The sequence below is a fragment of the Chaetodon auriga genome, chromosome 13 (assembly GCF_051107435.1).
Source record: "Chaetodon auriga isolate fChaAug3 chromosome 13, fChaAug3.hap1, whole genome shotgun sequence".
Lineage (NCBI taxonomy): Eukaryota > Metazoa > Chordata > Actinopteri > Chaetodontiformes > Chaetodontidae > Chaetodon > Chaetodon auriga.
Genome location: NC_135086.1, coordinates 8,639,569 through 8,654,036, shown reverse-complemented (window position 1 = coordinate 8,654,036; position 14,468 = coordinate 8,639,569). Strand labels below are relative to the sequence as shown.

At 41.0% G+C, this 14,468-nt stretch overlaps 4 protein-coding genes across 4 annotated transcripts; 3 read left to right on the top strand and 1 right to left on the bottom strand.

Moving 5' to 3' along the window:
* Nucleotides 1–1,070: 1,070 nt before the first annotated feature.
* LOC143330802 (olfactory receptor 51E1-like) lies at nt 1,071–2,006 on the top strand. The gene has a single exon (XM_076747561.1). The coding sequence runs from the start codon at nt 1,071–1,073 to the stop codon at nt 2,004–2,006; it is 936 nt and encodes a 311-aa protein (XP_076603676.1).
* A 1,976-nt stretch (nt 2,007–3,982) lies between these two features.
* On the top strand, nt 3,983–4,909 carry LOC143330636 (olfactory receptor 1E16-like). Its single transcript, XM_076747341.1, has one exon. It carries the CDS (start codon nt 3,983–3,985, stop codon nt 4,907–4,909), a length of 927 nt encoding a protein of 308 aa, XP_076603456.1.
* A 2,086-nt stretch (nt 4,910–6,995) lies between these two features.
* On the top strand, nt 6,996–7,925 carry LOC143330676 (olfactory receptor 6E1-like). The gene has a single exon (XM_076747398.1). It carries the CDS (start codon nt 6,996–6,998, stop codon nt 7,923–7,925), a length of 930 nt encoding a protein of 309 aa, XP_076603513.1.
* A 3,151-nt stretch (nt 7,926–11,076) lies between these two features.
* Nucleotides 11,077–13,661, bottom strand: LOC143330679 (uncharacterized). The gene is made up of 2 exons (XM_076747401.1): nt 13,514–13,661; nt 11,077–12,951 (listed from the first exon to the last, which is right to left on the bottom strand). The coding sequence occupies exons 1-2, from the start codon at nt 13,566–13,568 to the stop codon at nt 11,300–11,302; spliced, it is 1,707 nt and encodes a 568-aa protein (XP_076603516.1). The 5' UTR covers nt 13,569–13,661; the 3' UTR covers nt 11,077–11,299.
* Nucleotides 13,662–14,468: the final 807 nt, after the last annotated feature.

Sequence of the window (14,468 nt, the reverse complement as noted above, 5' to 3'; positions counted from 1 at the left end):
CCAAAAATGGGTGGAAGTAATTCACTTCAGCTGCATTATGTACAAAAGCATATTTTTTCTGTCTTTCTGCCATAGCCAGGATTTTAAGTGCTCGTTGTCGCTGTGTGGTCATGTGCTACTTTCTCGCAACACCATTTCACACCATTGCTACACACTGTTAGCACCACACAGATATAGTCAAGATGCAGTAGCTGAGCCATGGCCACTGTGATTAAACTGCTGCTGAGTAGGAAGTTCCTTGCAGCTTATAGGAAATGAATAGGAGCAAACTTAGCACATGTAAAATAGGTCCTGAGCAAACGCTGGGCCAAACAAAGGACCCAAGCACGCATGCTAACTGGAATAATGCTGAAGGAGAAGGAAAAACCATGTGTTCTTGTGAGAAACAGGTTTTTTTGAACAGGTTGCAATTCCTGCAAGGTCCTGGATATTTAACATCCCAGAAGAGAAACAGATGAGTAAATTCATGATTATACTGCTTCTCATTAGGTATGAATGCCTTGTGAAATTCAATACCTGAGCAAGGATTAAGTGGACAAAATTGTAGAAATTGTGCCAAAAACATGGTGGAAAAAGATCATTTGAATCTGGAATAATTTGCCAGGCAAATGTAGCGCCACCTCGGGTGTTATTCCACTGGGCCTTTGTTTGTCTCTGTGGCAATGAAGTCAGCCAATCTCTGATTTCCAAAGTCATCTTCCTACTTCTAAGGCCACCGTATATATAAAGTGTTCCAACTCGCCTCACGACTCACTAAAGGAAACACAATAATAAGCTTTCATGATTTTGTCATTAAACATTTTGGTCATATTTATTTCTACATTAATAAGATGTAAGTAATTATGCACTCTGTGCTCTCAGTATCAGAGGAAATGATTCCCAGATTTATGGAAACGGCACCGAATGATTCTTGCCCGGCCCCAGCCGGGCTCGGCTCCAACCCCCCGCAACCCTGCAAAGGTTAAGTGCTTATAGATAACGGATGGATGGACACTGAAAGCTATGATTACAAGAAGGGTTTCAGGATTTTTTTTTTCAATGAATCTCTACTTCAACCTGACGAGTGTGAAATGAAAAACGACACCGCAGCCTCTCACTTTAACCTCACCATGTATGTGAACTTAGGGCCGTACCGCGATCCAGCTTTTGTACTGTCCTTCCTGCTGTTTGCAATCATCGTCTCTGCTAATCTTCTGATAATACTGATAATATCGCAGCAGAGAGCACTTCATCAGCCCATGTATATTTTCATTGCATTTTTGTCTGCTAACTCTCTGTATGGTTCTACTGGTTTCTTCCCCAGATTCCTCATGGACCTTCTGTCTGATACTCATTTAATCTCACGTCCTGCTTGTTTCACTCAGATCTATGTTATTTACACATATGCTTCCTATGAAATGACCATCTTGAGCATTATGGCATATGATAGATATGTTGCTGTGTGTCATCCTTTACATTATCACAGCAAAATGACCTCTAAGACAGTCTGTAGGTTGGCAGCTTTTGCTTGGATCAGTCCAGCCTGTTCTGTCGCAACATGTCTTTATTTGTCCATCAGGCTTCCTTTGTGTGGCAACAAGATCATGAAGGTATACTGTGCCATCTGGAACGTTGCTAAACTGTCATGTGTTACCACTGTTATCAACAATATCGTTGGCTTGCTCGTCACCACAGTTACAGCGATTCTGCCCCTGACCTATGTCTTGTACACCTACTTTCGAATCGTGCTTGTGTGCAGGACAAGTTCATCCGAGTTCAAGAGCAAAGTGTTCCAAACATGCTTACCACACACTATTTCATTTATCACTTATTCCATCACTACAGTTTGTGACATTACCTTAAGTCGTGTTAATGTTGAAAAGCTGAACCCAATTTTTGCTGTAATCTTATCATTGGAGTTTGTGATGATACCTCCACTTCTGAACCCTCTTGTGTACGGCCTGAAGTTACCGGAAATAAGAAAACATATTTTCAGGATGTTTTCATGTTTAAAGACTCTTTCTTGAAGTCAGTCTCAAACAATTACTTAGAAAGGCACAAAATTCATATTAAGTTGTTTGTGAACTTTATTCTTTCAGCATGGTCTGTCTGCAGCTCTTTGATGAAGGTCTTTCAAAATAAAAGTACATTTAGAAATAAACTACACAGCCCCGTGTCACGTGTGTCAAATAAAAAGTTAAATCAATGTGAGCAGAACATCATAACTGAACAGTCTACGGCGCAGTCTACACTGAAACAGATGGGAAACCAGGTAATATTTTCAAATAAGAAACAAACACGCAGGTGTATATGATTTTTCACTGTGAACAAACAAGGAAATTCACAATAAAATATCCAAACTTAATTCACCAGCCTACAAACATACAGTCATATAGTAGAAAATGTATTCTTTCATAAAGCTTTGCAATATTTTTTTGCAGCTCCAGCCATTGGTTCTACGATAAAACTGTACTCCCTAAATTATTCCTGAGACTGCTGTGATGTACAATCACAGCTCCCATTTAAATCTGCCATCAACCACTTTTAGAGCATCTATTTTTTGTGACTAATACTGGGAAACCTCATTTTTTCAACTCGAGAGGGTTCACACATTATTATAAGATTGTTCCCTCCACTGCTCGCCTTAGTCACACCATATAAACTGATCTATTGGGTTACATATTTGAAGCAGCTACGTGAAACCAATGTCAATTCAGACAACAGCCAACAAAACTGACGGTCAGAGAAGAAATGAGAAGCCTCTTTTTTGTCGAACTTATTACTTTGTCGATATTGTTTTAAAAATCACGATATATTGAATCTCGCAATATTGCAAAACCATTGTGAGACTGATGCCCAAATTCACATTTTTATTATTCTTTTTTGCAGATCTGCAACATCATACCAATGAAACTCGAAAGACTGCGTATCCAGTACGCATGGTGCAAAACATGTGTAGCACTGCCCACATTCCCACTGCCCCTGGATCTTCATACATTCAGAAACCTGCGAGAAAGGTGGCATGAGCACACTAAAAAAAGCAAGACATAAGATAATTCACAGCAAGGAGTAGGTGTTACCACAGTACTCTGTATATTATTTACAACACAGAGTAACCACCCTGCAGAGTCCATGGAGCCACGGTTTAACGTGTGGCGTGCTCAGATCACAGATTTGGTGAACCGGAAAAACGACCACTGTCATGTTTGCAACCTATCTGATTGTCTCAACACTCGTCTCTCACTCCATCAGGAAAAGATCTATGCAGACACGTGCACCATGTTTATTCTTAAAAGAGATATCACAAAGTGTACAGAATTTTCTGGCAATGGAATTTGTCCTTATCCATCCAATTATTAATCCCGTGACGTACAGTTTCAAACTGACAAGAGTAAGACGTCGAATTTGAAGTTTTACGTGCGGTGAAAGTTCGGTTATGGTGAGCAACACAAACAAAATGCTGTTTGGTATCGTTTGCTGGGATGGCAGCAGATGTGTCAGTGACTGACACCTCCAAACGTATGCAAATACAACTAAAACTGACAGAACAGCATATTTCTTGCCATTTTGTTGACTTTAACCCTTTAACCCTACAATAAAAGGTCCAGATCATAACAGGTAGTGACTACTTTCTGTCCCCGCTGTATTTACGGTGTTTTCTATGTTATTCAGGTTTACTGTGTTTCAGTGACAATAGCCATCTTTTCTGATGTAATTTGAGCAGTTTTCCTCGGCTTCTTCCAGCTCACTGACTTTGAATTCCCATGTTCACCGCCTCATTATCTGTTGCTGTTCTGGAAGGATATAATAACCTGATGTTAGAACGTCAGCTCGGGCTGTTTGGGGTCGACAGACACAGAGCTGGGTGTCCTTCTTTCTCAAGCAAAATATTAAGGTTTGCAGTCTCTACTTCCTTCCTCTGTGCCATTAAAGTAGTTGTTTCATAGATGTATAATAGTTGCTTCATATTCAGAATGATATATAAAACTGTACGTTTTTCAATATGATAGATAACATTACAGTAATAACTATGTTTACTCTGTCTGGGTTAGGTGGGACAACAAACTACAGAGTGACTCTCTTTGCTCTCACTTTACTGTGTTACTGTGTGATTTGGCTGGTAAATGTGACCATTATTGCGGCAATCATTGTGGATAAAAGCCTTCATGAACCCATGTACATCTTCCTCTGTAATCTGTGTATCAATGCGCTTTGTGGGACAGCAGGTTTTTACCCCAAATTCCTTCTGGATCTGCTGTCTACCACTCATGTCATCTCTTACGCCGGATGCCTTCTGCAGGGTTTCGTGCTGCACTCCTCAGCTTGTGCTGACTTCTCTATTCTGGTGATAATGGCCTATGACAGATACGTGGCTATCTGTCGACCTCTGGTGTACCACTCTGTGATGACTACACCAAGAGTTTGCGTGTTAGTGCTCTTTGCTTGGCTTGTTCCTATTTATTTAGTGTTCATAAGCACAATAACAACATCGAGATCCAGGTTATGCGGCTCACACATACCCAAGATCTACTGCATTAACTTTCTCATAAGTAAACTGGCTTGTTCTACCTCCATAGCAAACGTTATTGTTCCTGCTTTTAATTATACTTTTTATTTCATACATGTAATGTTGATTGTTGGGTCTTATATGCATCTGATCAAAAAATGCTTATTTTCCAAAGAGAACACGAGTAAATTTATGCAAACATGTCTGCCACATTTACTCTGTTTAATTACTGTCGTAATGTGTTTGCTCTTTGATTTGTTGTACATGCGATTCGGCTCAGAAAAGTTACCAGAAAGTGTCCAGAATTTTATGTCGATGGAATTTCTCGTCATTCCTCCAATCATCAACCCTCTCATATATGGCTTCAAACTGACACAAGTAAGAAACAGAATCATGCAGTTTTTGTGTGGAAAACGTCTCTAGACTGGAGTCCAAGTGTCACCAGGAGGAAGACAGCTGATCTGCTCAAGTAGTACAGCAGTGTGCTAAACACTGCTAAGCTCAGAGAATCAGCATACAGAAAACATTGTGCAAAATAGTTACAATGCTCTCATATGTCAGTCGGTTTCTCATTCATGTTTCTCATAGTCAAATTAAATGACACTCAGCATAATACATCTATATTTATCTGTATTTTTGATGCTTTTTGGTTGACTGTTTTCAATTAATGTTGTGCATTATAAAACTAGGAGACTACATAATTTACAGCGTGGCTTAAAATGTCAGGACGCCCCTGCAAACAATTTTTTATAGTGGAAAAAAAAAAAATGCATGTAAATCAATAGTCACCAGTGTTGTATGAAAACACATGAAACTTTTCTTTTTGCATGTAGTCTCACACTAACATATGTGTTGTTCTCTTTATATGCATTAACTTTCTCCTAGGTAAACTGGCTTGTTCTGCCTCCATAAAAAACTTTATTATTCCTGCTTTTAATTATACTTTTTATTTCTTACATGTAATGTTTATTGTTGGGTCTTATATGTATCTGATCAAAAAATGCTTTATTTTTTCATTTATTTGTTGTAAATGCGATTCGGCACAGAAAAGTTACCAGTAAGTGTCCACAATTTTATGTCAACAGAATTTCTCCTCATTCCTCCAATCATCAACCCTCTCATATATGGCTTCAAACTGACACAAATAAGAAACAGAACTGTACAGTTTTCGTGTGGAAAGTGCCTCTAGACTAGTACATCATCATCTATTGTGTGTGTTTTTCAAAGTGATGCCGATTTATGCAATCACAATGTGGATCATCATGATCGTTAATAAATGTATGTATTTCCTGTCAATAAATCATTGTCTATATCTCACATATCAAAGCTGTTTTTGTAGTTTTTTTTATGATCGAAAACACAGAAACCTGAAAGCACAATGGTGAAGAATTCAGCGTCTAACTATAAATGAGTACATCAAGCATAAAGCTTGGATCAGGTGTAACGTTAATGCCCTCCTACAATGCACAAATGTCCATTTCTTACATCTATTGCATAGTGGAGCATGTATTCATCAGAGTAAGAGTCATTTATTCCTGTCTAAACACAAATAAAACAGTAGCAACAGTAGCACGATGTCAGGTCGCTACAGAGCAGCGTATTTTCTTGCATTAACACCATATGGCCACAATGTGATGACCACGTTACTGCATTAACTACCATTTAACTTGAGGCTGACATTTTTTCATGAACCCTGAGGATCACGGGACTCCCGCAGGATAGAACAGGACCGGACAGGAAAAAACGTCAATGGCAGCAGGCAGGACTGGTATCATAATAACAACATGCTGGGTCAGTTTTTAATTTTTATTTTTTAAATATAGTTTATTGCACCTTGGCATCATTAAAAAAGGTCACACTTCTCATAATCAATGACTAATTTAATGCACCACCCGGCAAGCATGCTAAGTGACACAAATCAAACACACCCAAGATGTCATGACCAACAGGTACTGACTGGGTTTGGCTAAATGCTAAACGCTAAAGGAGGCACATGAATCAGACTACGAATGTGAATAAAGATAACATGAATTAAATAAAATTGAAATCTTTTGTGAAAATAGTGTTTAAATATCAAAGAAATGTAAATGGAAATATCATCAAGTCATTTTTTTCTACTGTTTGATAAGTTATTGATTCTCTCCTTTCAGTTGACATGTCGTGTAGCAGTTTTCAACACTTTTTTGGGCAGTTTGACGCTCTGATTGCCTGCTGGGGACATGTGAAATACAAATGCTGTATGTAGCAGTATAAGCAGTATAAGGACATGTTTTGTCCCATGTCTCAAGAATCAGTGTTGATGTTGGTCTAACTAATTGGCTGACTGTATTGATTACGCCACTAAAAAAAGGAAACCGAGTTTGAATCCCCAGCTGTTTTGCTGTTGTCCTCAAAGTGGTTTCTGATAAAAGGTGTGGAGGGAGAGCGGAGTGTAACCCTGTCCTCTGCAAGCATCAGGGCTGTGACACTGGGAAGGCAGAATTTGAAGAGCGACAGGTGTTCTCTGATCATGGATAACGTTTCTGCTGTAAGAGTTTTCACCCTGTCGGGGTTAAATGAGGCAATGAATTACAGAGTAGTTCTATTCACATTCACTTTACTGTATTATTGCATTATTTTGTTTTTCAATATCTCCATCATCATCATCATTGTCTTGGATGCAAACCTGCATGAACCGATGTACATCTTACTATGCAGTTTTTGCATGAATGGACTGTATGGGACCGCAGGTTTCTACCCCAAATTCCTCTCCGATCTACTGTTTGCTTCTCGAGAAATCTCATATGAAGGATGTCTTTTACAGGCTTTCGTCATGTACTCATTTGCCTGCTGTGATTTGTCCATTCTAGCACTTATGGCATACGACAGGTATCTGGCTATATGTCGACCACTGCAGTACTGCTCTTTAATGACTAACAGGAGGCTCTCTCAGCTGGTGTGTTTCTCCTGGCTGACACCTTTCTGCATTTTCTCCATCAACGTTGTGCTGACGTCACAACTGAAGTTATGCGGCACGAACATTCAGAAACTGTTATGTGTGAACTGGATTATTGTTAAACTTGCGTGCCCTGAAGCTGACACCTTACCAAACAATGTAGTAGCATATATGACAGTTTTCTTGTACGTGTTTCATGGGTTTTTCATAGTGTGGACTTACATGCATCTTGTCTCAACTTCTGTGAGGTCCAAAGGCGACAGGGCAAAGTTCATGCAGACATGCGTTCCCCATTTAGTTTCTTTATCCACATTCTTATTTACAATAGTTTTTGATTTGATGTACATGCGATTTGGCTCCACAGATTTGCCTCAAAGCCTTCAAAACTTCATCGCTATAGAGTTTCTGCTTATCCCCCCTGTTTTGAATCCCATAATATATGGATTTAAACTGACCAAGATAAGAAACAGAATTCTGGATTTAGTTAAAGATAAAAGAAAATGACCTCTTCCATTAATCTCTAATTTAATATAACACAACAAACAAAAATCCAGTGCTTTTACTGTCAAGTGACTGTTGAATACAGGCTTCAGTGTGTGTTGAGTGAGTATTCAACTTTTCAGTTTTTGTTAAAGAAAGAACATGTTCAATTTGTTTAGTGTGTTTCTGGCAACCTTTTTATCCTCCTTTTTGCTCCTGCATATAATGCATTTAGAAGATTAGAAAACAGGACTTTGTACAAACATTTCAAAGGGCAAAAAAAGGAGCACTCTGTCCTTCCCCTCTATCTCCCTGCTCCTCATCCTGATGTTTTTCTACATCATATAAAACAGTATAATACACATATTCTTGTGCACTTTATGTTCCTGAATTAAGATGACCAGATAACGTGTTGCATAACATGTTCACTTTCAAACTTGACTCCCTGAACTGGAGCTTTCTTTGTCGCGGTGCCTCATCCTGAAAGCACTGAACGGCTCATTTCTCACCACACTGCACAGAGTTGTTCAGTTATTGCTATATTAAAAATGTATCTAATTATAAAATGATGTTTTTGGAGATAAAATGAGTAAGAATTGATATTTCTCAATATTTCAGTCATAATGACCACTGGCTGGCCGGTGCTTTGAAAACAATTTTGTGTATCTCCATGCTGGACGGTGTGTCACCATTCAGCATGGACACAAAGCAGAGGTCTGTCCTCCCACAGGATGCTGAGGAGGGGGTCAACGTCCTCCATTCTCAGTCATCTTACACATGCTGCCTCCCTCTCCAGCTCCGCTGGGAGGGTGGCGCTGGAGGAAGAAATGAGCTCAAGCAGCCATCACCAGATTTATTATATGGAGGCACACAGGGGGGATTCTGATCTGATTTTGAGGTTCAGCGAGGACGCATTGATCGATAATAGGTCCTACAGCACAAAATAGCTTTTTACATGCTGTAACATCTGCTGATGCAGCTAACACGTGGCAGTTTGATTGCCAGAGATGTGATACATATCTCCACAGGAAACGCTCAGTTTGCCCGCGGGGAGGTTTTCAGAACTGCTGCCTTCAACAACAACTATGAAAAAAATGTATGAACAATGTTCAGTATACTTCAAAGTACTGTTTGTTTTATGAGAAGATGGCAAGAACATTCCTGCATTCTACAAAGTTCACGTGTGAATTTCATTGTGAAGGCACACACAGAACAGATCATCATCCCCAGGCTTCTCAGTTTACTATAAGAAACCATGAGTTTCTACCTGTCTCCTCCCACATGAAGAAAGCTGTTAGACATGGATTGCCCATTCACTCCCAATCGGATTGATATCGAAGCCCAACTGATTGGAAATGCTTTACGTCGCGTCACATCGATTTCCTGTCATTTCCAGAGGAATATCTGTTCGAACGCTACCGCTTTTCATCAAATGGTATAATTTATTAGGATTATTAGGATAAGTTAAAATTTGTATTATAGTTCCAACCATTAACATATTTCACCCTAACCCTATTTTATATAGTTTCATATATAAGAAGTTTTATACATAAGTTTTATTTTTTAAAAAGACACAAGTGTATACTTGCATCTGATGCAGGCACTTGTGTCCTTGGGGGTGACAGGCTCACATGAGCTTCCCCCGGGGGATGCCTTCAGCCACCGTCGGTCACGGTTTTGGCTGAGGGCCAGCTCCTCAGCCTCTGTCAGAGGTGATGGAGGTGGCCCTCCACCCGTTTGTCGGGCCTCTGCTTCTTTCTGTTGGCTGAGCAGAACTCAAATGTTAATCTTTTTTAAATTAGTATCTTATTGAGTGTTCGTGTACACATCGTCACATTTTAAATGACTTCGGGGTATCGGGGCTCCATTGATGATGGCTTTTTATAGTGTCTGGTTGTGCACGCGCGCAACTCAAGGTGAACATACTCAGAGTTGATTGGACTAACTCAGATCGGCTGTTCTGGAACCGGATACTCAGAGTTTTCCATCTCAGAGTAAGTCAGCTCAGAGTTCAGGGACAGACTCAGAGTTTGTTGAACCTCCTACCGGGAATACCCCCCTGGAGAGTCACAACACACGTCACAGCAAATCCGCCCTTTTATTAAAAAAATACCTCCAAAACTCACCGCTGACGTTTTCAGAGGAGTTCTCCAACACGTCCGCACCTCCTCTGTCCGAGGACGCGTGAAAGCACATCATCTTCAACACAATCTCCCACTTTTTTGAGCTGGTTAATACTAATACTTATTTAAGACTGCTAACAATAGCAGTAACAGCTAGCTGCTAGCATTCCTGCAAGGTGTGCTCACGTGAGTGACGCACTGACGTGACGTGACAGAGTAAACCATTGATAGGGGGCGGCCCCCTGGGACAGACCAAGTTTGTTTATAAACAATTAAATAAATAAAATAAAATTAATTGTTGACACTCACTGGATAACTGTTAAACTTGTTTGTTCAACAATATTAATGCAAGTGATATTATTTCACATGCAACAATTTTCATGTCTGCATCTCTGGGTTGTTTTTTTTTTTGTTTGTTTTTTTGATAAATTGGACTAATGTGCGTCTTACCTGACCTCCCTGTTTGTTCTACATATATGAGGACTGCAGCCTTCAATAACTAAGCATTTAACTTTTCAGTTTTGATAAAACTATTTCTCATACGCCATCTGTAACATGAATAAATATATGCATGTTTTTTGTTCTGCTCTTTTATTTAATACAATTAGTCTTGTGAGCCAGGACACTTGTCTCATTGGCCATCCATGTATTTTCTGTGGAGAAAATTAAAAGCAGAAACCGTTTATCATTTATCTCTTGAATTAGAGCTTTGGTTCATTAGTTATTTATTGAGACTTTTAAACTGATCCTGACACGCAAAACGAGTAGAGACATATTTGTCTCCATTCATGCACATTTAACACATTTCCTCATTATGGTGTGAGTGTGTAGTGATAATAATTTATGGTGAATTCACATTAAACTTTACTCCATCCATTTCAGTGAGGGAAAGGGCACAATATATTCTCTTCCAGTCATGAATGAATGGACCTCTCTTCTCGTAATGCTCTCGACATCCATGTTCATTCCTGTCCTTGTTTATGTAACTGCACAGTGTAATGACACCAGCAACAAAGGAGAAGGGACACTGCTTGGTAGCAGTGAGTGCGAGGACAATGATAGAGGTTATTGACAGTGAAGTGTTTGGTAAGAAGCTCTGTATTTTAAAATGCAAACATTTCTCAGTTTACAAAATCTGAATAAAGTTGAGACAGACACGTAGCTTAGCAACTAAGCTACCAGTACAGTTGGTGCATTGAAATATGGTGGTTATAGACAGTCTTTCCCATCCTTTATCCAGATGTTTTTATGTCCATGGTATCTCACGGTAGAGACTCATTTGCTGTTGCTGTCTGACTCCATTTTCCTCCGCGGTGGCCTGGCTTCTTGGACCAGTAAGCTGCCCAGCAGAGCCCCAGCTGCAGCCCCAACAGCTGACCTGGTACTCAACCCTGCAGCCACCCGGGAGGAGCCAGCAAGAGCACCAACGGCAGCTCCCAGTGCAGCGCCTCCAGCCCTCAGCCATGACGGAGTCCAGTCAGCCTCCACTTCCCACACTTTGTTTGCACTACAAACACCAGACTCAGGGTCTGTGCTGCTGATCAGGTGGAACTCACTGGGTTTAACGTCTCCACAGTTGCTCAATGGCACTGTGAATGCCCATGTTTGTTGTCGGTCAAGCTCCTCTATTAACCTCAGGTCTGTCACTGTTTTTCTGTGCTGGTTATCTTTGTTGAAGTGCACAGTGTTCATCTCGTTCGTTCTATAGGTTTCTTTTTTCTGATAGTGCCTCTGTATCCCTTTGATTGTGGCTTTCAGCGCCTTCTTTGTATCTTCATTTTGTCCCTTCAGCTGCTCAATTGTCTCTTTAAGCTCTTTTGCTTCTATTTTGTGATTCATCATCATTTGCTCCAGCTCTTTATCTTTCCTCTCAAACTTTTTCTTCAAGGCTTCTGTCTCTCGCTCTCGGTCCTTCAGTGTTTCTTCTAGTAATTTCTTTTCCTGCTCACTGCTTTGCTTTGCAGCTTTAATCACATCATCTTTCACAGCACATGTCTCACTCAAGCTTAATATCATCCTGTTTTTCTCCATAACGACTTGTTTGAGCTGTTTGTTCTCCCTCTCCGCCTCCACTAATCTTCTGCCGATCTCTTCATCATAGTCTTTATTTGTCCTCTCCTCTGTCTCCCTCTCCTTCTCCATAGTTGCCTTCAGAGCTTCAATCTGCTCATCTTTCTTTTCAGCTGTCCTGATCTTGTCCTCAACCATCCTCTCCTTCTCTTCAACTGCTTGCCTCAGGAGATCATTGGCCGTCCTTGCCCTTTTGAGCTGTCTCGCAGTCTTTCTGGAGCTTTGATTCAGCTTCCTGGTGCTTTCTTGGAGTTCCATGAAACTGTTCAACAGGTGTTCAGTATCATTTCCCACCTCTGTTTCCTCAATCTTGGATAGCAGTTCTCTAACCTGAATGTCTCCACTTTTGTTTGAGTTATCAAAAACATGATATCTGTTTCCGCATTTGTCCACCAACCGCTGGAGGGCAGGCCATCTCTCAATGTGCTCCTCAATGGGAGTGGCTCCCAGTTTGTCTCCCCAGGTGAACAGCACGATGGTTCGAGTCCAACTCCAAACACCTAGCAAGCTCAAGTGTTCCTGCACTTTCAACCAGTCGGTTTCGGTGAAGGACTCATCGCTGCGTACGACCACCAGGACAGCATTGGGAATGGGAGCACACAGAGATGCACTGTGGGTAATCTGCTGTTGCACCTCCCATGGAGTGTCCGATGAGCAGTATCTCCCATGCCAGCCAGGAGTGTCAACCACAATGACTCGTTGTTTGTGAACATCTCCCTGTCTCTCGGTGCACTGTGCTGTTGAACGTCCAGCAGGAAAGACTTTATCACTAAGAATGGTGTTTCCAGCCGAGCTCTTCCCAACCTGCTTCGGTCCCACAATGAGAATTTGAAGCACTGGGATCGGAGGTGATTCTGCTGGATTTAAAAAGAAGAAGAAGAAAGGTTTAAGCAACCACATACATTTTTCTCTTGGAAAAAACTCATGTTTGCTCTATGAAAAACAACAATGGGGACATAAGGAACAGTTGGGACTGGTGAGGGATACCTGAAGGAGGAGAGCTTTGCTCTCAGGAACTTTGGTTATTTGATATTAATTAATGTTACCATGCCAACTTAATCCTGCAATAACTACGTTTTTGGCCACATGGGGGCAGCAAAAATAAGTTGTGAACGTAACGTTGACGTTCTGTAATACAAACTTTTAATTTAAGTCTCCACCAACAGTTGAAGGAACATCTGGCTCTTTGGTGAAAACACCTTCTGTGGCCAAAAGCTACACAATGAGAACTGTGAGAATCAACCACAACAGTAAATTTGCAGGCAGAAAAACAAAACAATGACCTGAAAGAAGCTGAAAAGCTCTGGAAAGCCAAGGGGAACCGCAGAGTCAGGTGACAATTCTCTCTGGGTTTACTACTACGAGTGGTCCGGTGTCATTACACAAACATGGATTGAAGCAGCTTTAGGTGATGCTTACCTATTAGAGATCTGAGCGTACGTCTGGCCATCTGCACATTCATTTGCCTCAGCATCGCTCTCTCTTTCACCTTCCTTTCCCTCTCAGTTATTCCAGAGACTTCATTTGTTGTCACATAGCCAACTCCTCCTGCCTTTATGTTTCCTGCAACCACAGCATCAATCTTCTCTGAAAGTTCTGCAAGCTGAGTATCATCATCTTTTCCCCAAATGCTCGTGTCTAAAAGGTGGTATCTATGTCCACACCGCTCCAAAACTGCTTTAAGAAACCTGCTTCTTGAAATGAAGCCCTGCACAGACAACCCTCTCAGTCTCTCACATCGGGTGAATATCACTATTGTGTTCCTCCACACCGTGTCATGAAGCAGCTCAAGGGGTCCCTCTACTGTCCACTCCCTTCCTCGGTGAGAGCTGATGGGTATGACCATGAGGTAGGCGTGAGGTCCTGGTGAACACATGGCCATGCAGACTGACATGTTGTCCTTCACTAGACCAGGGTCTTGGACAGAGTAGTGGATCCACCTCTCAGGGCTGTTGACTACAACAACTCGACGGCCATCATCAAGGACACCTTGTCTCCTAACACACATCTTCACGTCTCTGCTGGTGTCAAACATCTGCCGTCCGAGGATGGCGTTTCCTGTCAGACTCTTCTCCAGCCAGTCGTATCCCAAGAGGACGATCCTCAGCTCCTGAAGGTGGTGTTTGGCCCCTGGCAGCAGTCAAGATTATTCAGCAGCAATGCAAATACACTTAAATATTTTTGGGAATAAAAAAATTTCCAGAGAACTTTGAAGGACCTGTCCTCTCAAGATTTAAAGTTCAGTCTGGACTTTGGAAACAGCAGTTGATGAGAAACATGCTGTGGTATAATTGAAAGCTACAGAATGAACTTTCAGTCTCAACTTGTAGGACAACATGGTGGCGTACTTTACATTTACTATGCCATGACAGCT

Excerpts from the sequence above, each read along its gene's own strand:
- LOC143330679 (XM_076747401.1), bottom strand. The coding sequence starts at position 13,568 with ATGCTGAGGCAAATGAATGTGCAGATGGCCAGACGTACGCTCAGATCT. Across the intron at positions 12,952-13,513 it reads TACGCTCAGATCTCTAATAG|CAGAATCACCTCCGATCCCA; the intron begins GTAAGCATCACC and ends TTTTAAATCCAG.
- LOC143330636 (XM_076747341.1), top strand. The coding sequence starts at position 3,983 with ATGATAGATAACATTACAGTAATAACTATGTTTACTCTGTCTGGGTTA.
- LOC143330802 (XM_076747561.1), top strand. The coding sequence starts at position 1,071 with ATGAAAAACGACACCGCAGCCTCTCACTTTAACCTCACCATGTATGTG.
- LOC143330676 (XM_076747398.1), top strand. The coding sequence starts at position 6,996 with ATGGATAACGTTTCTGCTGTAAGAGTTTTCACCCTGTCGGGGTTAAAT.